This window comes from Leishmania braziliensis, chromosome 6 (genome assembly GCF_000002845.2).
Source record: "Leishmania braziliensis MHOM/BR/75/M2904 complete genome, chromosome 6".
In the NCBI taxonomy this organism is placed as follows: domain Eukaryota; phylum Euglenozoa; class Kinetoplastea; order Trypanosomatida; family Trypanosomatidae; genus Leishmania; species Leishmania braziliensis.
The window spans coordinates 79,636-104,438 of NC_009276.2; the positions used below are offsets into that span (position 1 = coordinate 79,636).

General features: G+C 59.1%; 6 protein-coding genes and 1 pseudogene across 7 annotated transcripts; all 7 read right to left on the bottom strand.

Annotated features, from left to right (window-relative positions):
* Nucleotides 1-812: 812 nt before the first annotated feature.
* Nucleotides 813-1,649, bottom strand: LBRM_06_0230 (conserved hypothetical protein; the record flags this gene model as incomplete). Its single annotated transcript, XM_001561910.1, has 1 exon — nt 813-1,649. The coding sequence occupies one exon, from the start codon at nt 1,647-1,649 to the stop codon at nt 813-815; it is 837 nt and encodes a 278-aa protein (XP_001561960.1).
* Nucleotides 1,650-3,526: 1,877 nt separating this feature from the next.
* On the bottom strand, nt 3,527-8,068 carry LBRM_06_0240 (putative 5'-3' exonuclease; the record flags this gene model as incomplete). Its single annotated transcript, XM_001561911.1, has 1 exon — nt 3,527-8,068. The coding sequence occupies one exon, from the start codon at nt 8,066-8,068 to the stop codon at nt 3,527-3,529; it is 4,542 nt and encodes a 1,513-aa protein (XP_001561961.1).
* A 2,213-nt stretch (nt 8,069-10,281) lies between these two features.
* On the bottom strand, nt 10,282-11,220 carry LBRM_06_0250 (conserved hypothetical protein; the record flags this gene model as incomplete). The annotated part of the gene is made up of 1 exon (XM_001561912.2): nt 10,282-11,220. One exon carries the CDS (start codon nt 11,218-11,220, stop codon nt 10,282-10,284), a length of 939 nt encoding a protein of 312 aa, XP_001561962.2.
* Nucleotides 11,221-11,892: 672 nt separating this feature from the next.
* On the bottom strand, nt 11,893-14,457 carry LBRM_06_0260 (conserved hypothetical protein; the record flags this gene model as incomplete). The annotated part of the gene is made up of 1 exon (XM_001561913.2): nt 11,893-14,457. The coding sequence occupies one exon, from the start codon at nt 14,455-14,457 to the stop codon at nt 11,893-11,895; it is 2,565 nt and encodes an 854-aa protein (XP_001561963.1).
* Nucleotides 14,458-16,517: 2,060 nt separating this feature from the next.
* On the bottom strand, nt 16,518-17,204 carry LBRM_06_0270 (putative ribonuclease H1; the record flags this gene model as incomplete). Its single annotated transcript, XM_001561914.1, has 1 exon — nt 16,518-17,204. The coding sequence occupies one exon, from the start codon at nt 17,202-17,204 to the stop codon at nt 16,518-16,520; it is 687 nt and encodes a 228-aa protein (XP_001561964.1).
* Nucleotides 17,205-19,671: 2,467 nt separating this feature from the next.
* LBRM_06_0280 (MYND finger domain-like protein) lies at nt 19,672-20,214 on the bottom strand (the record flags this gene model as incomplete). Its single annotated transcript, XM_001561915.1, has 1 exon — nt 19,672-20,214. The coding sequence occupies one exon, from the start codon at nt 20,212-20,214 to the stop codon at nt 19,672-19,674; it is 543 nt and encodes a 180-aa protein (XP_001561965.1).
* A 1,653-nt stretch (nt 20,215-21,867) lies between these two features.
* LBRM_06_0290 lies at nt 21,868-23,607 on the bottom strand (annotated as a pseudogene). Its single transcript is given in 2 exon segments — nt 21,868-23,460; nt 23,464-23,607. Coding segments are annotated over 2 exon segments (1,737 nt in total).
* Between the last annotated feature and the right edge of the window lie 1,196 nt (nt 23,608-24,803).

Here is a 24,803-nt window from a genome sequence, read left to right on the forward strand (position 1 = left end):
TGTGTGTGTGCGAAGGGTAATGAGCGCTCCAGTGGTGGCAGAGGACGTGTAGGTGTGGGTGTGCTAGCGACCCTGGTCAGAGGTGCTGTCAAAGGAGCAGTTGGAGGGGGGAAGAAGAGAGAGTACACAAAGAACAGCATGGCGATGGCATACGCAACGCCGCTGATAGTAAGAGCCGCAAGAGCATATGCAGGCCAGGGCCCTGGTCCACTGAAATGACTCCGCAACACGCACACGGCTCTCGTGGCTGTTGATGTCTACGTACGCACGCACGCACATGTGCGTACGTCAACACTGTCCGCCTACGCCGCGTCGTTTGTACAGCTGCACCTTTTCCTCTTGGGTGGCGGCACTCCGCCAGCACTTCCGAGAGACACACGCGTCCAGAGGAAGAGAAATAAGCGGGGTGGGTATACACACTACGCACAAGATGGCACAAGGACGTGCCGTCTCCCTCCACCGTCCTCGAGAGCGCGCGCGAGAGGGGGAGGGGGGGGAGCAAAGCGCAGGGAGAGAAAGAAGAGCGGCAAGGTGAAACACAGTTGCTAAAGCAGCCAAGATCATCCAGGCGGGGTTGAGGTAGGGGGTGCACCGACAAAGCAGCGATCAAACAAGCGCACAGGCAGGAAAGAGAGAGACGGAGGGGAGGCGAGAGCTGAAACGCGCGCATACATGCAGGCACAGAGCCATATACAGCCAAGCAGCCTCACTTGCTCGTTCAACCCGCTCCCCTCATTCCCGCTTCGTCACCATCACCTCAACTCACCCACTCCATCGATTACCTCTACTACGCGGCCTCCATCATCTCGCACTCAGTCGTCCTCAGCAGCGATGTCGTCACCACAATGGGCAAACGACGGGTCGTAAGCAGTCAGCCGCTCACGCATCGCCTTGAGCTGCTCGTTGCGCTGCGCCAGGAGCCGCTTCACTTGCTGATACTGCGTGGATTGATGCAGCCGCGTGGCAAGCTCGCGCTTCGCCTCCGCTACCTCGGAGCGCAGCTCTTGCACTACCGTCGCGAGCGATGTGTCCTGCCCCTGACACCGGCGCGCCAGCTCGGCGGCAAGGCGCTCCTTGTCGTTCATTGCGTCCTGCATCGACAGCAAGTTAGCCGTGTCCGACGAGCGCCCGCTCATCACTTGCGTGTAGGCGTCCGTCACTTGCTGCAGTTTCATCTGCAGCCGCCGCACTTCTGCGTTCGCCTCCGCCAGCTGCCGCGCCGCCTCCCCGCCGGCCTCCGCCAGAGTGAGGGGAGCCAAACGACCTGTCGGGCCGCTCATCAACTGACGGCCATGCTCCCCCATCGCGTTCACGCCGCCGGCGTTGTTCAGCACCGCTCTCACGTCAATGCTCAGCGTCAGCCGCTGCCGATCACCTTCGCGCAGCACCGCGCGCATGAGCTCGGCCGAGGCTGCCGTAGTCCCCTCCATCTGTGTGTCCACGACACCGAGCACCAGCGCCAGCTGCCCATTCAGCATCTGCGACACCTCCTCCTTTGTGTATTGCTCCCGCCACAAGTTGCCGGACTGAAACGCACTTGCCTCCACTGCCAAGTCACGTTTGAACTTGTCGAGGGAGAGGCGCGACCAGCGGAAGAAGTCGTCGATAGCATTTCGTGACTCTGACGTGAGCCCCGAGAACAGGTCCATCCGTGCCTCTCTTCTTGTGATTGTATAGGGTGATGGTATGCGGGCGGTAGTGCGTATAGATGAGAGTGGGGAAGGGGGGAAGGAGGACGGGAGGGAGTCGTCCGAGATGTGGGTAAGGAGCAGCTGCTACAACAATGACGCCGATGACGATAAGGGCGATGCCCTTGAGTGGGGTGGGAGTGAGGCGGTTGGAGGGAGGCGACAACGATGCGACTGTAGAGAGTTAAAACAAGACGTAGAAAATGAAGGAAAGAGCGGTGCAAGAAGGCGGCGGCAGAGAGTGTGCGCGTGTGTAGGTCGTCAATCACCCCTCACCCCCACCGGTGCCTGACACGCAAGCACAGGCAAAAGAAACGCCCAAAGAAAAGAGAAAAAGCGAGCGAGTGATCAGTCGCGGGCAGATTTGAGTCTTGCCTCGTGCTGACTGCGGGTTTCGATGATTGTGTGCGTGTGTGTGTGTGTGTGTGTGTGGGGGGGGGGGGGGGGAGGGGGGCGATTCGTCACACGACGATAGCCATGAGACTGCACGCAACGAGACGAGTGAACCAGCAAGAAGCCGAGTAAAGAGACGATGGCGTATGGTGGCAGCGAAAGAGAGACAGAGGGAGGGCTCCTGGCATCGTCGTGCGCGCGTTCGTGCGAATGCGCATGCAGGGATGAGAAAAAGCTCTTTGGGGTAGGAGAGAAACAGTGAGAGAAGGGGGAAAGGACAAGTGTGCGACTTGCAGCAACAGCGAGCGCTGCGTGCGCATGTTGAGTCACCCCTCCCACCCTCTTGGTAGCCGCGCCTATTGAGATGGAGAGGAGGCATCTCCCGCAAAAGCACGCGCACACGCAGGTGGATGTGCCAGCCAACAAGCGAGTCCTCACACCCCACACCACTTCACTGCTCCCCATACCTTGACAGGGTCTCGGTCCGTGTAGGCTGAGGGGTGGTGGCGTGCATGCAAGGGCGGTATGAGGGGAGGGAGGGAGGAATGGGCATACCACTGCAGAGACGTAAGGGAAGGAAGACGAAAGGGCAAGAGAAGGAGCCGCGTTAGAACGCACACAGAGAACTCTGCCTCTCACCTAACCAGATCCTAAGCGAGTGTGCTGCTGCGAGTAGGGTGCTGACTCCCCCCCCCCTTGCCTTGTTGATCAGAGTGACACTTCCGTGTTCAAGAGCGAAACACAGTGGAATGGATGAAAGTGCAGACGGCTGCTACACACATCAGCACATCCAACGCCAATATAACCAACGACGCATACACACAGAAGGAGCGCGCGAGGTTAAAGCAACCAGAGACGCGTTGGAGGTGGCAACGAGAGATAGAAACGATAGACACGCCCTACTCGGCTCATCACTCACTGAGAAGGGACGAGAGAGAGAGAGGGGGGAACACGTGAAAGTACATGTCCAGAGAGACAACCGCTATCGCTTGCTTTACGTGTCGCTATCAAAGCCACACTCTCATGTTTTTCCATCTCTCTCTCCCACACCACCACTTAGAGAGAGATGGAAGAACGTCATGGGGGGGAGAATGAGTGAAGCATAGCTCCAATGCGACCCGCATGAGCACATACGCAGGCATCTACATCGATGCAAGAGTGCACGCATGTATTAAACCCCTCACTCTGCAAGGAAGACGAGGGCATGCACATCAGGTGGGGGAGGGGGGGACAGGGGCGGATAGCACACAGAGGATGGTGGACATGGACGGAGAGCTCCATCATCGAGTGAAAGAGGGCACCAGTGCAATAGAAAAGCGACAAGTGCAGAACGGAAGAAGTACACAAACAAATCAACATCAGCAACGGCGACACACACACACACGCGCGCGCAGGACATCGCGCATGAATCCCTACGCATCCTTCATGCATCTCGACGGTGGTCTTCACGTGGGATTCGCATTCTCCCCTGCCTCAAGCTCGGCGAGGGTCTTGCTCACCGCCTCCGCCGTGAAAGTGTTGAGCCAGCTGCGGAACAACGAGCCTGTGTTCGTGTACTTGATCTTGAACTGCCCACTCAGGAAGTCCCCCGGGATGACGTGCAGGCTGCGCGGCTTGGGGCACGTGGTCAAGCCAGGAGACGCCTCCTTCGACTCGTTGCTTGGGTGCAGCGAGGCCGTCCCCACCGACGCTGCCGCTGCAGTCGCTGGCGCAGGTGGCGGAGGCGAAACAGGCTGCGGCGAGTGTTGGTGCTGCTGTGCAGACTTGGGTGCAGGGATGGTGATGCCGGTAGGCGCCGTTGTCGTCGTTGCCGCAGCCGCAGTCAACGCTGGAGCGTGACTAGCCGGCGAGGCGACCCTGACGGGCGAGAGCTGGGAGGTGGAGGTGGGCAAGTGTTTGGCCAAGTCCTGGAGGCTGATCCCGCTGCTCCCCGGGGCAGCCGTGATTTTGAGGCTCGCGGGACTGGTGTGGGACTCTCCTGTAGCCGACGCCAATGAAGACGCGCTGGAGAACAAATGGGCGGTGGCGGAGGCGGGGGTAGAGCGCTTGCCTGGTGTCGCTGACGCCGGCGTCTGCTCCGGTGCAGCCGCACTGCGCGGCCGCGGCACAACGCTTGCACTAGCACCGGCGGTGAGGCTATGGCTGGCACCAGAATCGGCCAGGCCAGCGCGAGCCGCGGTAGTCGCGGGGTTCTGAAACGCCGCAGGCAGCGATGGTGGAGACCCCGTGGATTTGCCCGATGGGTCTATGTGAATGCCGTTCGCCTGCAGGAGGAATTCGAGCTCCCTCAACCTCGCTGACCCGTCCGTAGAGGCGGTTGAAGCGGCCCTCATGTCAGGCTGCGACTGCGGCTGGGCTTGGGCTTCGGGCTGTGGTTGCGGTGCATCCGTCGACTTGAGCACGAGAAGCGCCGACAGCTTGGTGATGGCGGCGCGAGTGTCCTTGAGGCGGCCATCAAGTCGAGTGCCTCCTGTGAAGGGGGTATCATACACGACCTCAGCCTCCCTGCCGCTGGCCAGCAGGCGCACGATCGTGCCCTGCATGCCGAAGGGAACAGTGCCCGTGGCGCGGCAGTTCGTGACCCGCGAGCCCAGAGAGAAGGTTTGCTCCTTCGGCAGCGGAAGCGGCACGAGATGGCCGCTACTGCTGTAAGTGACAGGAAAGTAAAGCTGGTTGCGGCTCACCTGCCGAAGCGAGAGCTCCTTGAAGCTGCGGCTCTGCTGCTCCTGCAGCGACATCTCGAGCTGCTCGAGCAGCTGCTGCGGAAAGGCCTCCTCCGTAGCCGTAATCATCGGCGTTTCGCGCAGCCCTGACTCGATCAAGAACGTCTCAATATCTGTTAGCACCTCGGCCGCGTCCTTGTCGCGCCACTTTCCCGTCAGAAACTGCTGTGGCTCAAGGCTGCGTGAGTTTACGCCACCTGCCTCGATGTACTGGATGAGTGGACGGAACCGCTTCACGTAGTCGTGGATCAGCTCCTGCGCGTCGCGGGAGAAGTACCACGTGCCGCTACCACCACGATTGTTGCTCGAATTGCCCGCGAAGTCGCCCTTCTCGCCCATCTCCAAATGGTAACCGATGTCCTCCGTGTCCTTTTCCATGCGAGAGAAGATGTCCTTGTTCCCCACGTACCATGGGTTGAAGTTGTGCTGGACCAGCTTCGCATACCCAACCTTGGCAATGCACCGCCCGGAGAACTTTAGGCACAGCCCTAGCTCGCGAGAGCCAAACTGCGGTGATGTGACGAGGGAGCTGCAGATGCTCGTGAGGGTGTGCGGTAAAATGTCGAGACTGGCCGCCACCTGCGGCAGCGCTGTCCAGTTGCGCAGCGCAGCGAACTGCAGCAGTTCCTCCGGCAGCCGCAGCGGCTCCTGAAACACCTTGAGGCGCACTGTCAGCTGATCGCCCTGCTGCGTCGCCGTGTCGTGCTGGCCAGTCGTCAAAACTGTGCCGCAGCAGCCGTACACGTCCACCTGCGACTTCTTTGACTTGGGCTGCGGGCCAATGTAGACGCAACGGGCACCGAATGCGCTGTCCCCTTCGCTGCGGTAGCGCTCGACGTAGCGGCTGTCCTCCCTCATGTCGATGCTCTCCAGGGTGCAGATAAGATGGATTGGGTAGCACGTCCAGGTGGTCGAAAAGTGCCGCTCAATGCGGCCTTTGCGCGTCACTTGCATTCCATTAAAGCGGTGCACGTACACAAGAACGTGGACCTGCTCCACGGCGAGGCCCAGCTGTGACTTCATAAAACGCGCGTGCGTTTCCGCCTCCCTCAGGAAAGCAGCCGACTCGTCGCGGTTGTTCTTGTGCTCCTCGGTGCCGCTGAAGGTGCCCTCCTTGCTGTATAAGGCAGTGATGCACTTGTGCACATCCTTCACGCAGGCGACACGGGCGCGCTTGTAATGCGGGAAGCCGACGAGTACCTCCTTGCCGACGAGCGTTGCCACCTGGTCGATCGATTTGGCCTTGAAGAAGTCGCGCATCTGCAGGATGAGGCTGTCGTTCTTGGTGGGACGGCCAAAGATCGTCACGACTCCGGCCTCGAAGATCGTCTGGATGAGGTCGCGCTTCGACTGCAGGGTGCTGAAACCCTCAAGCTGCTGCGTGCCGACGTGCACGCCGGGGCACAGCTGTGGGATAAACTTGTCGATGGGAGGAAACGCGTACGTCTCGCGCCTCACGAAGACGTTCCGGAGAGAGCCGAACATCTGATCCTCCAGCTCGTACGGCGTCATCTTGCCGTCATAGCGGAACCGCAGCGGCGGCCCATTTACGTTGTTCGCGGCGTCCTCAGGACTGACGTTTTGCTGCACAGACTCGTAAGCGGCGAGCAGCGTGCGCTCGTCGATGAATGGAATGAGCACAATTCCCTCCCACGGCGCACGCGCGCCTTCGCGGTCAATGACGATGTGCTCTGGCAAGTACTTGGCAAGTGGGCTACTCGGGCTGCGTAGCAAAGACCAGTAGGCCTTGGGCATGGACAAGTATGACATGGGCGGCAGCACGGCCAGCAGTTGCTGGTGCGGCTGGAAGGGCTTGCCGACCTCAAACGTCACGCGGGCAGAGATGCCGGGGAGGTTCACGAGGTCACTCGCCATGGGTGCGTAGTAGTGCGGAAAGAACCACTTCCATGAAGGCACGCCTTGATAGTAGTAATGCATAACCCACATGAGCCCCTCCACGTAGTGTTCCCGCAGTCGGCGCATGTCTTCACTGTTCGCGTCCCAGCCGCCAACGAAGCCGTGCTTCTCACCGTAGTAGCGTTGCTTGAACTCCAGGATCGATGTAATAGGCATCGCGGAGGTGGTGTCCACCTCGTGGGTGGGGTCACGGCGAGCGCGGTTCTTCTGGTACTCCGCCTCCTCCTGCTGACGGCGGCGCAGCGTCTCGAACTCGAGCTTGCCCACCTCGTTCAGCCACACCTCGGCGTTGCGCCAGTCGATCTCACCCTTGTGCGTCAAGTACCTGTTCTTACTGAGCAAGTTATCCACGTAGAGGCGCAGGAGCACTGGTATGCTGCCATCGTTGATGCCGATGGTCGGCAGTGTCGGCAGAAAGTCATTACCAATGAAGAAGCACATGAAGACGAAGTCGTCAATGATGCGCTCAAAGTCGATTTTTGTGCTGCTCTTCGACTTTGCCAGGTAGTCCTTCACCTCTAGTTGGAGGTAGTCGCGGAATACGCTGATGTGTAGCAGCACAAACTCGTCCGCCTTGTGGTACGCTTTGTCCTTCACGAGGCCTTTTGCCTCATCCTCCTCTTGCCGCTCCCGCTCCTTGCGAGAGCCGGGACCGAACGTGACGACCTCGCGCAGCAGTACAAAGTGTGGCTCGTGTGTGGCGAGCGCCAGCATGACGAGATCGGCATCGAGGCCGTACATGCAATGGGTCTCGTTGGGGTCGTAGTTAGGCTGCATCTTCCGCCGGCGGATGAAATCAACGATCTTGTGCTCGCCCTCACCAGGGCAGTCGTGGCCGGAGAAGATGATCTCGCACCTCTGCCACGCCGGATCGGTGGACAGCTTCATTGTGATGAAATACTGAAACTCCGTGCTCACACGCACCATGAATGGGGTACCAGGAGTGATGCAGTTGCTGTCGAACATGTCCTTCTCCTCCGGCACCTCTTCACCCATTGCGAGCGCCTCCTCGCGCGCGACCATCATCTCGTAACCGGCGCGGTAGCGGCGCTGGCGCTGTTGATTCATTTTCGCGCGCGGCGCAACACCATCGACGGCAAGCAGGAAGTACTTGCGCGGCTGGATGGCATTGAAGAGCTTCTCGAGATAGATGAACATAGCCTGAATCATCTCCTTCTCTGTCGGGCTGCGCCGCGTTGCGTCTACATCGTTCGGGTGCGTGCAGTTGTGGATGATACCGTTGATATCGAGGTAGAGGTTGTCTACCGGTGGTGGCGAGTCCTTGAAAGGGGTGATGATGGAGGGGAAGCGCTCCGCCGCCCAGCGGAAGAATTTGGGAACACCCATGGTGGCACCTCCTTCAGCGTGAAGAGAGCAACAAGGGCGGCAGCACAGCTAGAGAGAGGTCGGACACGCCTGCGAATAAGCCGAGAGCGCAGCGATAGTGACTGAAGGAGAACGAGAGAGGGAGAAAAGAGAAGAGAGAGAGCGCACACGAAAGGGATAAAAACAACAGGACAACACGACGATGACGTATGTCTTTGCCCGCCGCGCTTGTGTGTGGGTGTGTGGGTGTGTGTGTGGGGGTGTGGGGGGGGGGTGTCTGACTGCGCCTGCCTGTGTCGGCGGCAGCCCGTTACAGTGGGGTGCGGTGGAGTTGTGTGGGTGGCGATTTTATCTCGGAAGTGGTGCCAAAGAGAGAAACAACAGCGATGTTGACGCGAAACGATGAAGTCGAGTATGAATGGGTCGCTGGAAAGCGTAGAGAGAGAGGGACTACACACCTGCAGACGCGCGCAAACACCTCCGCCACGACTACACCCCAACAACAACAGCACCAACGGGCGAGAAGAAAGCGTCTCCCAGGGGTCAGCGGAGCTTTGTTGCACAACGGCAATCACAACCGCACCAACAGCACGTATGCACGCAGAAACACAGAGGGATAGAGAAGAGTGAGCCACAAGGGGTGAAACAATCAGGGAGAGAGGGGGGAGGGAAAGTGATCACGGTTACGCGTACACGCACACATACACACAGAACACGCAACCAAAAAGCAAGACTGAGGAAGAGGAACAAGAGCGATTTACGCATACGCACGCGCAGAGAGAGATGGACCGACTACCCTTGTGTGTGTGTGTGTATCGACACCCCCCCCTCCAGGACGGAAGAGAGAAGAACAGAAAAAGCGCAGAGTTCGAAGAGGGACCTTCGAAGACGCTCCGCAGAGACTGGATGGGATGGCAGTCAAACAGAAAGCGCGAAAGGGCTTGGGGCAGGGGAGGAGGTGGTGATGGTGAAACTGAAGACGGGGATGCCAACAGGGAAAGAGAGGAGGAAAGAAACAAGATGCACACACATGTATGTGCGCGTGTAGACTTCATCCCACATGATCGCATGCGTGTAGGAAGAGAGGGAAGGGGGTGTACGTATGTTTAGGCACGTCATGTACAGCCACATACACAAACAACAAGAGAAACGCGTAAGACGGAGGGGGGTGATGGTGTGAAGGGGCAGGAAGGGACGAGGATGGATCGGCAATCGCAGCGGTGGCCGTGCATGAGTCGATTGCAAGTCGTCCATTCCACACATGTGAGGCGGAGATCGAACCACGAGGCCGGGCGTCGCCGGTAGAGGTTGAGACAATGAGAAAGGACGGGTGTGTGGCTGATGCCACGCTGGATGACATCCAGCGTGGCATCATCACCTTTCCATGAACTACGCCTGCATGTAGAGAAGAATAAAAGAGAGAGGGCGGCCTCTTCTACCCAACACGCACACGCATGCACACACAAACTCAGTCTCTTTTTGTCTGCCTCTACTGGAATGCCGAGATGCGCTCCCTTGTTGCCGTTGTCATTGTCGTTTTCTTGAAGACTGCGAAGGAGAACTTTACATGTACAGACACACGTGCAGCCACAGACAGAGAGAGACGATTCTGCCGTGCAATCCCGCCACATGGCAAGACACACGTTCGCCATCTCTTAGAGGAGCGATGCTGCATCCCTGGTGCCTCTCTACTGTCCACAGCACGCGCACACGCACCACAAAAGGAAAGGGGCGAAAAGCAGGGGGCTGCGCGAGAGGGAAAACGATAACGGCGGGAAGGGAAAAACGAGCGCGTGAGGGACGGGCGGCAAGAGCAGGCGAGCTGGTAAAGATAAAGGAAGTGCGGCAGAAGCTAAAGGGCCGTGTGCGGCTGTGCATCAACTGCCATAAAACGAGAAGTCTCTCCCTCTCCCCTCTCTTCTGCCTGTACGGATTGCCCATCTTGCTGCAGAAGTGGAGCAGGAAGAGAGGAGGCGACACACGGCGACAGCGGCTCGGCCAGCGCAGAGAAGTGGGAGAAGGAGAGACAAAGAACAGAGAGCGGAGGTGGGGGTGGAGTCGCAGTGCACACAGCCGAGAGAAGGATCACAGCCAGTCCTACCCACAGAGAGAGAGAGAACAGCATCTACAAAATTTCGCCCAGCAGGCGTGCACTCATAATCTGAGACACACACACATACATCCACAGGGCGCCATCATCACCACCTCAGCCTTCAACCGCCGAGCACACACGCCTACGCCGTCTCCTCGTCGGCTGCTGAGGAAACCGCGGTAGCGCTGGACTCCCTAGCCGCCATGGCAGTGCAACCAAAGCGCGGCCTGCGGGCGTGGCGGCGGCCAACAACAGAGGAGTTCGCCTTCAGCGTACCGATGCGTGAGTAATCCTTCATCACGAGGCGGTTGCGGTGGTTGACCGTCGTCCCCTCACAGGCAAAGTCCATTGTGTAGTCGCCAACCTGAAACACTTCGTTGCAGTGGCAATGACGGCTGGCATGTGTAGTCCCCGTCGCCCCCTCCGGGCGAAGGTACGAGCGCGGGCGGTAGTCGCAGATGCTGTGCGTGAAGTTGCTCTGCACGTTGCGCACCCCCTGCGGCGGGTCCTGCGGCTTCAGCAGGAACGTGTTGTAGCTTACTGGAGTGAAATCATAGCCAGGCTGGCACAGTACCGGCGGAGGGCAGTTCTTGTAGAGCTCCTCAGGAGCGAAGGTGCGTGGGATAGGCTTGCTGCTGAGGTGGTGGCCGCGCTCGTCCACCAGCGGACGAAGACGAGGCTGCTGCTGCGCGCGGCGCATCGTTGACAACGACAGGGTCTCTTCCTTGAAGACGCCATTTGGGTTGTACGTCGTGGTGCTTTGAAGGGAATCCATGACGGACGGCGCCGCCCGCTCGAACTGCTCGTATCGGCCATCGGAGAAGTTGAGGCGGATCTTGATCGGTCCCCATGGCTTCGCGTTGGCCGTCTGCACCGCCGTCACGGCATCCTTGTATGTACATCCATCTGGCAGACTGAACGTCCTCCACGTGGCGAGCGGGTGCAAGGCAAGGCCGCCGTTGTAGTTCACGTCATCCGGGTTGTAGCCTTTGCGGCGCATGGTCGCCTTGCTCGGCAGACTCAGCACTGCGTAGCTGGTCGGCACAGCTGCGCCGCTCGGCTCCTTGTACGTCGAGTCCATTACCTGAAACGAGAAGGACAAGCAGATCGAGTGATGTGCACACGAGTGTGAAGGGGGGGGGGGCTGAGTCTGCACAGTTCGGCGCACTGAGAAACACTAAATAACAGAAGCACCAGCAGAAACGCAGAGGAGGAGGAGGAGGAGGACAACGGAAAGAGTTGTTGCCCCCTCTGCCTACACAAGTGCACGGCTATATCGATATAGATGTATGTGTGCTCGGGTGTAGTGATGAGAGTAGCTGCTGAGAGTGGCAAGAAGCAACCGGTGCGTGCTTGGGCATGCGTGCGTGTGAGTGCGTGTGGTGGGAGTTCATCCACCAATGGTCATGTCGCATATAAACATTTGGGGGAGAAGAGCCGAAGAATAAGGCCCATCATAGTCGTGACGAGAGAGGGAGAGGGAGAGGGGGGGGGGGGGAAGAGTAGGCGGAGGAGAGGTGGAGAAATGCGGGTGATACGCACAGAAAGAGAGGCTGCAGAAACTCCGACATTTCCCCCTTGTCTGTATCTCCCTGTGGGACGAGTGGTGTGAGTGATGAAGCTACACACACCCTCCGCCCTACACCGCAGACGGTGTCACTGCTCTCAGCGAGCATAGGCAGCAATTATTATTATTCTTCTTCTTGCGCGCGCCGCCACTGGTGAAGGTCCGCGCGCACAAACAAAGACGTTCTCAGAATATGCCGTCGACATCGAATATGTGAAACGCGTCCTCGCCACGACCACCGTGCGGGGCGGTTGCCTCGACAGACTCCACCATGATGACCTCGTCATCTTCCACAGACACGGCGCTGTCCGCCGGACGACACCGCGCGGCGCGTACCGTGCAGTTGCGAAAACGATCCGCGGGCCCCCTGACCGCGGCAGCAGAAGCGCCGCCACCGCGTGCTCCCCGTCGTGTAGCCGTTCCCCGCCGCCTGCTAGATGCATGGTGCGCCACGGTGTCAAAGACATTAAAGGTAGCACTGGTCGCCTCCGCAACACGACTCGCCAGGCTGCTGCTGCCCATCACCACGTGCTCTGGCACGATACCCTCGGCGTCTACTGTGGGCACGCGAGCTGTCACCATGCTTACCGCCAGCTGACGCCGAGCGCAGTGCTCAAGCTCCACCAGCGGCTCAGCAAGAGGGAGCGCCTGCTTCACAAAGGGCTTCACACCGCGTGCGAATTCGACAGCGGCGGCGCCACTTGCGCTCGCATCGGCAGGGGCAGCGTTGGCATCCTCGAAGCACGGGTAGGGGGGCAAAGAGTAGGGCCCCACGTGCAACTCCACTGTGCGCCCAGTGGCATGCGCATTGGACCTGCTGTCCACAGAGTGCCCGGTGCCCGCTGGCGCGACGGTGGCGGGCCTCCCAAAGCTTACCCACCCGTCTATGTCCTCCTTGCGTGGTCGTCGGTAGACACTAGAGTCGTGTACATCACCGTAGCCCACACCGGCGTCGCTACCGGGCTGGAGCACCGTACCCGAAGAACCGCCACCGCCGCCTCTCAGCTCCGGGAAGAGCGGCTGCGCGTCAGTCCGGCGTCCTTCCTGCTCGTCAACGTCTTGCGTGTGCTCCTCCTCCGCCGCTTGCGCCGTGGAGACGAGCGAGGTGGATAACAATGCCGTTGCCGCTGCCACGCGAGCCTCCACCTCCTCAATGGTCTGAGGCATCTGCGCATCGGCCGGATACGCTGACAGTGGCAAGGGCCGCATGGTCACAATCGCATCGATGAGCGTGCCATACTCGACACTGCAGAGGCTCAGGCCGTGTCGCACAACATTCACGCACCCCGGCCACGGCAGCAGCGGCTCTGTCTCGTTGAAGAGCAACACATGCCGCTGATGACGCACAAAGAATGCCTGTAGAGCCTCAAGCTCCGCTCGAGAGGACGAAGTGGACGAGCAGAGTGGGGCTGAGAGACTGGGAATGCCGCCATCTTCCCAGACCACGCGGGCACCAGTGCTATCGAGGTAATTTAGCACCTCTTTGTACAGCGACCTCTGCAGAAGGATAAAGGTAACACCGCTAAACAGCTGTCGGCGCTGCGGCTGTGGAGCGAAGTAGCGCAGGTGTGACGCGGCAGCTGCTGGCTCGCCTGCCACTGCCGTCACCGTGCTGGAGGGAGATGTGAAAGTGGACGCGGCCGCTGAGACCCCGCCGCCCTCTGCATCGCTGCCACAGGGGCGCGATTCGTCGGCGGACGGCAGCATAGGCATCAGGAAGTCGCACCACCAAGGAGACAGGGGCGGCAAGTAGTGCAACGGATCGGGGAGCGGAATCTGCGGCGAGGTGCGGTCACAAATGGCCACGAAGAAGGCGGGGGTGACGATGGGCACGGCCCTGCAGAGCATCGCAACGACCGCGATCGAGGGCTGCACAGTGCTCGTCACCAAGAAGTTCACCGTACTGTAGCAGGGTAAAACGCCTGAGGAGAGTGCTGTTTCGCCAGTAGCCGCGGCTGCGGCGGTCACACAAGCGGGAATCGGAGTCGCCAAAGGTGTGCCCAGCAACATCGACCGCTGGCTCAGGGAAAGTCCGCTGCACACGCGTCCCTCAGCGCTGCCTTGCGTCTCGGTTGCACTCACGGCTTGGGTATTGACAGGGACGGTCTCCTGCCGCACACCGCAGCAGCGCAGCCCATCCAACAGCTTGGCTTGCACTCCCACGTCCACGTCCTCGCACAAGACCGACACGTCCAGCCACACTAGCCTCAGCGCAGTGCTATGATGGCCTAGCTGAATGGTAAACTGGTGCCAGGAGGAGCGATGCACCGGCACATGGAAAGGAACTTCCTTGGTCAGCTGCAGGGTAAGCTGTGCCCTGCAGCCCGAGGCCATGCCTGAGCGCTGCCGCTTGCGGGCTGCCGCTGCTGCTGCAGTTGCAGCGGGGGCGTAGCACAACCCAAGAATACCTGCCCCCAGTGTAGGAGATGACGCAGCCCCGGCACTGCCGGCGTGGCTAGCACCCCCGCTATGTGGGGTGTCATGTGTTTCGGCGTCGTCGGCCTCCTCTCCGCATGCCACGATGGTGGTGCCGTAGGTGGAGGAGTCGAGCAGTGAAATGGGCTGAGGGGCCCACTCCCCGGCGCCACCAGCCCCCGTGGACAACTGCAATCCTACGGTGATGGTGAGGTGCGTGCGGCTGATGCTGCGGTCATCTTGAATGATGATGTGGCAGTCCTTCTTGCCGACTCTGTAGGACTTCCCGCCGATCAACCAAAAGTGCGGCGTGCCCTGGAAGAAAATGACCCACATTGGAGGACTGGCCGAGAGGGGGTGAGTGAAGGAAAGGCCGGGGCAGCCGCAACAGCACGGGGATGAAAGGGCACTGCAGAAGGGCACTATAAATGGATAATGCAGCGCAAAGGGGCACACACAAAGAGAGAGAGCGAGAGAGCGGTAGTCGATGAACCACTCTCTCACTTTCCTCTGTACCCGTGTGTGTGTGTGTGGTGTGTGGTGGTGGGGGGAGGGGGGAGGCGGTCTGTAGCTGATCTGCAATGATGTACTCTGTACTGTAGTGCTATTGGAAGTCTATGAGGAGGAAGGAAGGGGGCCTCATGTGTGTGCACCCACACACAGTCACAGGCACTGGTGTGGACACGGTCCGTGCACCCCTGTGTGGTGGCTCCTGTTAGCCTCTATCGGTGTGGCTGTGTAAGTCTGTGTGTGTGTGTGTGTGTTGACGGTGCTCAGCCTGGAAGTTGTGAGAGCAGTAGCAGCAGAAGGAAAAAGAGACGAAAAGCGACCACCGCGGCACCAAGCAGCGATGCAATGGGGGGAAGTAAGAGGCCTGTCAGAGGGGAGAGATGGCGAAAATGCAGTCGAGCATGTGCACAATAGCCGGCGCGTTCTCCTCCCTCCCAACTGTACGCGCACCGCGTAAGGGGGAAGCCCATGCACGCGTATAAGAGGCAGGCCAAATTGTTCATTCGTGTGTGTGTGTGGCACATGCGGATGTTTCTGAGTTTGCATTGCAAAACTCCACAGCAACAGCAGCTGCAACCAGAGAGTGGGGGGGGGGGGGGGCAGAATTCTCCGCCACTTTGCAGAGAAAGATTCGCTAACTCTCTAGCACTGAGACACATCGAGCATTCAACTGGGACTACGATAGATTTTTCCCTCAACGGACCTCACAAGCCAGTCACCCCCCGACCACAGCAGCCAGATGCTACGCGCTGCCAGCAGTACCAAGATCGCCATCAGCACAGCGCCAGTCACCTCATAGCCTCGCGTGAGAGGGCTGATCAGTTCGGAGTGGCACTCGGTAATCACAATGATGCAATGGCCTCCGGAACAAGTGGCGTTGGGGCAGGTGTTCAGCTCTGCGTCCGTGGCAGCAATAACAATGGAGCTAAAAGAAGACTGGTCACCACTGTCTCTCGCATTGGTTCTCGCCAGAGGACTGGTGACGATGGGGGGCGTCGCACCCGATTAACGGATCGAGGCCAGCTGAGCTGCGGCGGCGGCGGCGGCGGCGGTCGGGGTGGCACCAAACCTCACACCAGCGCGGCAGTATTATCCACCGCATTCGACGCACCCGCGGCAGATTTTGGCCGGTTTCCGTAAAAGCGCGTGGTAAAGCCGAATGCGCGATGTCTGCTCCCTCACACACACGTGCAGCCCGTCCCCGCTGGATCGCACCGAATCGCTGTCGGGACGCCATTGCTGCGATACGTTCATGGCACACTCGCCATAACCCGCGACTTTGCACAGGGTTCACAGGCCTCCGTGGGCAAGGGCAGAGAAAGGGGGGGATGACGACGACATCCCAGACTCCGTTGCAACCGCCCAACTGCGTCAGTGGCACTTCCCCCTCCCTCGAAGCCGCACATGCATCACCGAAATCCGCAGCTTCGAGAAGTTCGTCAACGATACTAGTGAAGAGGACCCATTTCCATGAATACCAGAATCATCCCGCCATGCATCAACAGAGAGCCGCCAGCGACCTCTACTAGCGCACGCCGTGTACACGCCAAGAAGATAGCGATAGAAGCGTGCTGATGTGTAGGTAATTGCGCCCAACGGCGCTCTCTCTCCCTCCCCCCGCCCCCTCACCTCCGGATCCATGCTGCCGGTGCTGTACGCAGCTGGTCGTGTGCGTGACAGCAACCGCGGACGGCGCGCCAGGAAAGCGGTTTGACGAATCCGCGACAAACTAAAGTGACGGCGACGCGGTGAAGTACGCAGAGACACAGGTTGGAGAACAGGATGCGTTCGGGGTAGTGGTGCGCGCATACATGCAGCTGCTACCTCGCGCTTTCTGTGTCACGCACCCGTCAGGGGCACTTTCACATTCACATGCACGCACAGCACTACAGTGTGTGCCGTCGAGACCCACTCACCGCCAGCGAGTCGGCCATCTCGTTGCCGTGCACCTTCGAGTGGCCTCGCACGTGAATCAGCTCAATGCCTTCACTCTTGTTGTTGTGGGTGTTGTGGCACGTGTGCCGCAGCGGCTCTACGAGGTCTGCCTCGCCGCAGTGCTCGCCGTGCCATCGCTGCGTGCGCTGCTGGTCGTACTGCTGCCTCGCGTAAAGCGTGTTGTACCGGTCGCGCAGCCGGATCAGTTGCTTCCACAGGTCTTGGTTCTGCACTGGCCCCTTCGTCGACAGCAGAAAACCATTCTGCACCCACGCCTTCGCGTGCCGGGTGAGCCCGTCAATGACGTAGCGGCTGTCTGTGTAGATGATAAGATGCAGAAGTGGTCGTGAGAAGTCGCTGAGGGGCCACGCGGATGGGTCGACGCGGTGGGTCGCCTCCAGCGCATCTGCAGGGGCGCCGGCATCGATGAACGCCTGAACAATCGCGTGTATGACAGCGCGCAGCTCTCCACGGTTGTTCGTCTGAGACTCCGTCAGCGGCACCGCACACGAGAAGTTGCGGGGATCTGACAGGGAGCCGTAGTACCCACCGTAGCCAGCCCGCGCTTGAGAAGTGCCATTGTGGCTGCACGCACCGTCCACGTAGACCACCACGAAAGTCCCGGATGGGCTTGTCATGGCGGTGGTGGCAGGCGGGCGCGAGGCTACCATCGAAGGAGTCGCTGCAGAAAGAAAGGTCGATGTAGAGGACAACGCAGGAGGAGAGGCGGCAATCTGTGCGTGATCCGCACGGCGCCGTCGCGCCTGCCGCAGTGTCACCGCGTCTTCTCCTGTTAAGAAGTCGTCACTCGTCTCCCGTTTCAGCCGCCCCTTGAAAGCACTGCTTCCGAGGGCGTCATTCTTGCGACTGGCTGGATACGGGGCAGTGACAGAGCCGCCGCCGCCGCCGTCAACGTTCACTGCGGGGCCAGTAAAGGGTAGCGGATGAGCGGCTAAGAAGCCTCTGGCCTCGTCCAAAGTCTGGAAGCCTCTGTAGATGCTTCCTGGATACCCAGTCACCTGCTCAGAACATTGCGCCCATGTCGAGTAAATCCCACGCGCCTTGCCAACGGCCACAGCGTAGAAAGACGGCTTCATGCGAAACTTACAAGATACGCGGGTGGAATCGGCAGGAACGGCGGCAGCAGTGGTGGCGACGTTTACTGCTAACAAAGGGAAAGACACCGGTTGGAGAGAGAAAGCTTTGCAGGTGTTCGAGCCTGCCGGGCACCACAAGTGACCTATAGCCTGTCCCTCATGCTCCGGTGTTGGCTTCGCGTGCGGCCTGCGCGCATTCGATGTCGTTTCTGGTCTCCTCCAGTGTGCCCTGCCGCCCAGAACAACCGCGCTGGACGATACCAGGAGACTCAGTGACGAGTCAAGCACACGAAATAAAGCGAAGCGGCTGCAGCACCGCCACGTGATACAGCTTTGGCAGCCGGTGCCTCACCCGAGGACAGTGATTAACAGGGCAGGTGGACACGTCAGCAACGATCGAGAAAGCAGATGCACACCGTACACCACCTTCGGAGAAGAAGACACGATGGTGCCGGGGGGGGTCCTGATGAGCGTGTGCTAAGACGGCGACGAGAACGGCGAAAGGGACAACAGCAGTGATAAAACAACAGAGTAGCACTATGAAGAGACCCAAACGAAGATACGTGTGCTCTTCCTTGCATGCAAATGCACTTCGCTGCTGCACGTGCGTGCGTCTGTGTGCGTGTGTGCTAAGTTGTATGTTTGCGACCCCGTATCGCTCTGCTTGTAAGAGGGAGAGAGACCCCAAGAAGTGGTCGGGGAGGGTGATGCGTACGTAGAGGAGGGGGAGGTGAAGTGCAAAGAAAAGCGAGTGCTAATTTGCCCCCCCCCCAGTCTCAGTGAAGCAACCGGCTGCACACCCTTTCCACTGCCCCCTTCCTCTCCTTTGCCGCTTTATGTGATCAAAGCTTGCAGGGAAGATGTGGCTTGCAGAGGTCATCAACCAGAAGAAGGGAGGGGGCACGTCGGTGCATCGGCGCTGTGCGGGGCTTCTGCACAAGGGCGTCGGTGAGGTGTGAAGAAGCGAAGAGCAGTGCGTGGTGAATGGCCGTAGCCAAGAAGACTGCTGCGGTCTGAGGCACCCATATGGGGAAGAAGAAAACGCACGTGCATAAGGCCCACACGCATAAGCCTACAGACGCACACGGAGACACGCACACCCAGACAGCGTCGTACCTGCCGTCGTGGTAGCCCCTCCTCCCGCCGACTCACTTTGTATTAGAGCAGTGCACCCCTCCTCACTCTCCATGGTCATCATGCCGATGCCTTGCCTTCTGCTAAACGCACGCTTTCACACTGATGGGGATTTGACAGGACACACGAAACGCGCATAAACAAACCACCGCCGCGTTCTCTTAGCTTCGGTGAGTCCAGAGAAAATCCAGAGCGCGATGTCGTGTGGCTGTTCGTCCGTCTCTTGTCTGTCTGTCTCACACACAGGCGGCTTATGCCGTTGCACTTCGTAGCGATAGATGAGTTCAAGAAGGGAAAGAGATCAATCAGGAAGAGAGGTGGGGTGGGGGGTAGATGAAGAGCCGTGAGTCCAGGAGCTGCAGTAGCAACGAGAACGTGCAGAAGAAGAGCGAAGAGAGTCTGCGTGAGAGAAATACGTTAGCGTTGTAGAAGCGAAGTACAGCGCCACTCACAACTGACTCTCCCTCCGCACCCTTTCTCTTCACACGCCTCTCTTTTCGTTGGGTCGTTGCTGCCAGCCCATTCACCCACTCTTTTCTAAGCCACGCACCTGTATTCTCCTATGCGGTTGCGTGAGACAGCACCGGTGAACATGTGCGTACGTGATCCACACTCTGTAGAAGCGAGGAAGCGGCACACACATACGCACGCACAGAGGCGGCAGTACCTTCCGTGCGAGGAATGTGAGTAGGGTGGGGGTGCCGTGGAGCGGGTCAGTTAGCAGCAGCAGCAGGAGCGCCGCGGCACCAAGAAAAAGAAGCGACAAGAAAAGGCAGGAGCGAGACAACAGAGAAAAGAGCGCGTGTGTGCGTGTGACGGTGGATACTGCGCAGGCTCATCTCTTCATCCTCCGCTCCTCCTCCGGCGTCATTCTTCACTTCACCTGCGCGGGAGTACACACCCCCTTGTGCACCTTCCAGTCCGCCTTCTGGCACTCGACGCTGCAATACTTGGCCACCTTGCATCGACTGCAGCGCTGAAGTGGTACTGCCGTCGTCGTCGCAGCAGCAGCAGCGGCCGAAGCAGCGCTTCGCACCCCTTTGTGACAGTGAAAGCACCCGTTGGGGCTCACCATCCCCTGGGCCATGGTGGCATCTTCCATGTCCATCAGGTAACTCGCCTTCGCCACTGCTTCGCAGTTGGAGGAGTTGCACACCTGCTGCGGCAGGTCTTCCACACGTGGGGGGAAGGTCTCGGCGAAGAGCATCGTGTGGTGAATCAGCCGCGTCGCCGGCGCTGCCTTGCATGTGCAGCACAGCGCATCTCCGCCGGTCAGCTGCTCGAGAATGGTGGAACTGACTTCCTCGATGGCCTTGTTCACATCACGCCGATACGTCTCCTGCGTGCGCTTGTCGATGTTGGTAGAAAACTGGAACTCCTTCTCCCCTACGGTGACGTGGTAGATGTGGAGCACCATCGGGCGTGTGGGAAGGAGGGGGGCCGGGAGGCTAGCAGGAAAGCTAGAAAAGGATGACGCTCACATGTGTATGGTTACACACGCGCGCATGAGTACATGTGGGTGGGTGGGTGTTGCGAGGAAGGAGAGGGCAGAGTAAAAGACGAGAGTGGCAGCAAAGCAGCAGGGGAACAGTCGACTCCTTGAAGGTGTGGTGACATGCACACCCCTTCACTGGCGATGGATGTCAACATCCCCCTCCTATGATGCGAAGGAGAAAGAGCGGGTGGAGGAAGGAAGGGTGGTGCGGTGTTGGTGCCGGTGGCGAATGCAAATCAGGAGGAGAGGCCGGGATCGACTTACGCAACACCCGCACATGTGCCCCATTAAGCATTGAATTGAAGGGGTACTTCTCGTCTCGTCTTTCTCCGAAATTCCTTTCAGTAGGTTCTTGGGTTCGTGGGAATGCGTGTGGTTGTCTCTCTCTCTCTCTCATTGACCACCATCCTCGCCTCTTGCAGATGCGCGCGCGCGGACAGGAAGGCGATCTAAAAAGGCGAGGATGGTGGTCAATGAGAGAGAGAGAGAGAGACAACCACACGCGCCCACACCTTCCCTCCCTCCCACACCGTCGTGCCGAGTGGCCATAGCGGCAGCGCGGTATGGCCTGCAAAAGAAAGGGCACAACCACCACAAAAAACGACACAAAAAGAGGCGGGGCAGAGAGGCCGCAAAGACCGGTAGGTGCTCGGAGTATTCCGAACAAAGCAGAAAAGTCCGTCGGCACCGGCAACCAGGCAAGAGGGGAGAGGCTCCGTTTCACGTCAATGGGCAGCACAGACACACGCACACACAGACACGAACGCCTACGTGTGTGTGTGTGTGTGTGTGGGTGGGTGCCTCTCTTGCTGAAATGCATCACTTCCCTTTCTTTTTTCCGCGGTTCCATCCCGATTCCCTTCGTTGGCCCTTCGCACTTGACTTGCCTCATGAGACGCGGGGTGTTTCCTCTGGCCTCCTTCAGAGGAAACACCAGGGCCGCTACGTTAGCTGTGCCGCTGAAGATTGTGAGGGAGGGAGTTAGCACCATATTCAGGATGAGACGATATACATTACAGCAGAGGTGCAATGCAGCACCTCAAACGTACGCCCACAGCCGCAGCTGCCCCCTCCACAGACACAGGCTGGCTGTGCTGGCCCACGGTCGGGACTACAACTGCCACGGCGCATTCCCGATTTAAGCGATGACGAGCACACCAAAGGCAAAAAGAGGAAAAAGAAGAAGAAAAGACTCGGAGGCACGCGACTTCGTCTGCTTAGGTGGGCAGACGGGGTGGGGAGTGAGGGTGTCCGGAAACCCAAACAAAAAAGCGTCGCGTCCATCTGTGGGCGCGCTCCGCTAGGAGGAGAAAGGGGCCGGCTACGAGAGAGAGTGAGAGAGAGAGATGACGGTCCCTTAGAGACTGTCGACGATGGCGTTCGCACTGAGGAAGGGGAGAGTAGAAAGAAGGCGAAGGTGCAAAGGCACTGCTGCAACACCCCGCCAATGCCTCCTCACCCACGCACCCACATGCTACTTGCTAGACATGTGTCCTCTCACCATCCCGCTGTGTGTGTAGGGGGACCTCTGTAAGCGGCCGCTCAGCCTTTCAGTCGCACTCGCACACTCACCCCTTATTGGTGCAACTTGCTGATTGGCTCCCCGGCTTCGCAGTGCTGCGTTTGGTGCAGTGACCCACCCTTCCTCATGATGGTGTTGCCGTTGACGTCAATGTCGTCGCAGATACGCGCGGCCGGCACCAGCACAAAGCTCAGCGGCACAATTAGCATCGGCAAGAGGATGTGGCCCACCAAGAGCAGCATCGGCACATTCGAGAAGCCACCCGTGCCCTTCGTCGTGGTGGGCCACTTGAACTCTATCAGTAGGGAGCCCACCGTGTTCGACAGGGAGGCGCCAAGGTTGCCGAAGTCGGCAACCAGCGCGTACACCATGCTCTCGGTGCCGCGGGGGCAGATGCGAGACAGCAACACCACTGTTGGCATCCAGGCGAGGTAGTAACTCACCTCGTACACGATGGCATCGCCTAAGAGGTACATAGCGTGCTCTGGGGTGCCAATGTGCAGGTTCCAGCGCTGCGCGAGGATGATGTCGAAGACGGAGGCGAGCACCTGGATGACGTACGTAAACATGAGCGTGAAGCGGGAGGCTGTGCTTCGAGAAAAGGCACGGGAACGCAGCGACGGCCGCAATACCAGCCAAGTTACCAATCACGGCACTGATTGTGTTGTAGAAAGTATAGGTGAAATGCGGACCCTCAGGGCAGCACTCCTTCGACGCCACGTAGAAGCTGTCCAGCGCGCGGGGGCAGCTGCAGGTACAGGAAGGCGTAGCTGAAGAAGTAGATGCTCCCCTTTGCGAATGAGGAACGGTAGAGCCCACAAGGCGCAAGTCCCACACGCCACCACCACCGCAATGCAGGCGTACAGTAGCTGTCAGCGCGTGCCCAAGATGGTAACTCGCGCCATGATGATCACCAAACATGTTATCCGTGAGCTGCACACAAGGATGCGTCAGTTGCGCAGGCAGACGTCCTCGTTGATCTCCATGATGCCGCCGCAGCAGTTCAAAATGTTCAGCTCGGGGACCTCATCCTAGGTCATTTCCTTGCTATCATGCAGCGTGTCAAGCGCTAAGCTGTCGTTCAGCTCCCCCTCAGTGTTGTAACAGACAGCCGCCTCCTCTGACGTGGGCTTCTTGAGGTCGGAGTTCCTCGTGCCCTCCTCTTGCTTGCTGTTGCACGTGACCCGGGACGACGACGCAAGCTAGTGCTCCCGCAGCGCGTGGTTCAGATCCCTCTTCGCTATCAGAGCATCCGTCAGCTGCTCCTCGTTGTTCGTTCCCTCACCATACCAGTTCAACACAAAGAAGACAGTGCTGAGGAGCTGAGCGACACCGGCAACGAACAGGTCAACCTGTGGCAGCTTCGTGTCCGATAGCGGCCCCTGAATAACGGCGGCGACAATAGTTGCCGACAGAATGAACCACCAGATCCAGATAACGAGGGAGGGACCCGGCCCGGGGTGACGGCGCATGTAGCGCCTGTAGTGGCCCTCGGAGAGACTGTCCACACTAGCGATGCAGAAGCTCGTGAGAAAGACGAAGCCGGCCGTAATGTTAGCGCTTGACTCCTCCTTCGGCAGAGAGCCATACCCTACAGTAAGAGCGGCGCCAACGACGCAGACCACCGCACAGTACCGGCGCTTCGTTTAGCCGAATACAACCACCGAGTCGGATGCCATGGCAACAAAGGCCTTGATGGAAAAGCCCATCTTGGCAATGCTGGCCAGGCGCTGGTAGCGCACACCCGACACGCCAAAGCGGGAAGTGAACATAGCGAAGCTCGCGTAGTTCATCAGGTTGTACCCGAGACCCTTATTCAGGAAGTATACGAGGCCCAGTGACAAGGTGCAGCGAGGCCCGTAGCCCTCACAGCTCCTGCCAAAGATTGGGATGCGCTCCAGGCACGGTACCTTTGCGAACAGCACACGTGCATCGGGGTGGGTGTAGTGGCCCTCCTCTCCAACAGCCACATTTGCGTTGTAGACAGCCTGATTCACATGTTCGATGTCATCGATCGCGGAGAGGTTTACGCAAAGGCGAGTGTTAAACTCACTGTCCTTCTCGTGGTCTTCTCGGCAGTTGGCTGCTATGCGGCTGCAAGCTTGGCGTTGCTCTTTCTTTTGGGGTGTTGTTGTTGTTGGTTTGTGTTCACTTCTCTCCTCTCTGCCTGCATCTTGTTGAGCTCAGGAAAGCGAGAGGAAGTGGGGAGAGTGGCGTATACGCGAATTGGCGTGGGGGGGGGGGGGGGGGTATAATGCGGGGGAAGGCACGGAGGAAAAAAAAAAGAGTGACACCACCAGAGGCTGCCGGTAAAGGACAGGAAAACACACGAGAAGGGGGAGAGAAAAACGCGATATTTTGAGAGGGTTGGGTCGGTCCAAAATTCACCGTGAAGGAAAAGAAAGGAAGCGAAGGAGCGGGTAGGGAAGGGGGAGGAAAAGTGCGGTAGAGAGAGAGAGATTTGTGGGCTTGCACGAGACAGTCAACCTAGTGGAAGGAAAAGAAAGGAAGGATGAGAGGCAGAGAGGCAAGAGAGAAAAGATGGCGTGAGGAGACAGCGGTGATGGACTGGAGAAGTGGAAGACTTGGGCGCTCCGGGTAGGACTGGAGAGGGGGTGACCTAAGTGCAGAGAACCTCCCTCCTCAGAGTCGCCGTTACCTACTCACCCCTCACCCCTTCTCTCCCCCCCCCCGTGTCCGCGCAAAGCCGATCGCAGAGGGGGGAAAATGCCCATATACGTGAAAAAGGCAGAAGGTTTTGTGCACAAGTACAAGCGCCACACACACAGGGGGAGGGAGGGGGTTAAGCTAGCAGCGCCGCGTATCGTGTCATATCGCACCTGCTGCTCTTTTGCTGTTCGGTCTGGAAAAGCGCGGCAGTGAGGGATATGGGGAGGGGAGCTACTTGCCGTACTTACAGTGTTCGCTTTGCTCTTGCGCAAGAAAGCAACGATGATGATGGCCCGTGTGTGTGTGTAGGCGTGTCGGT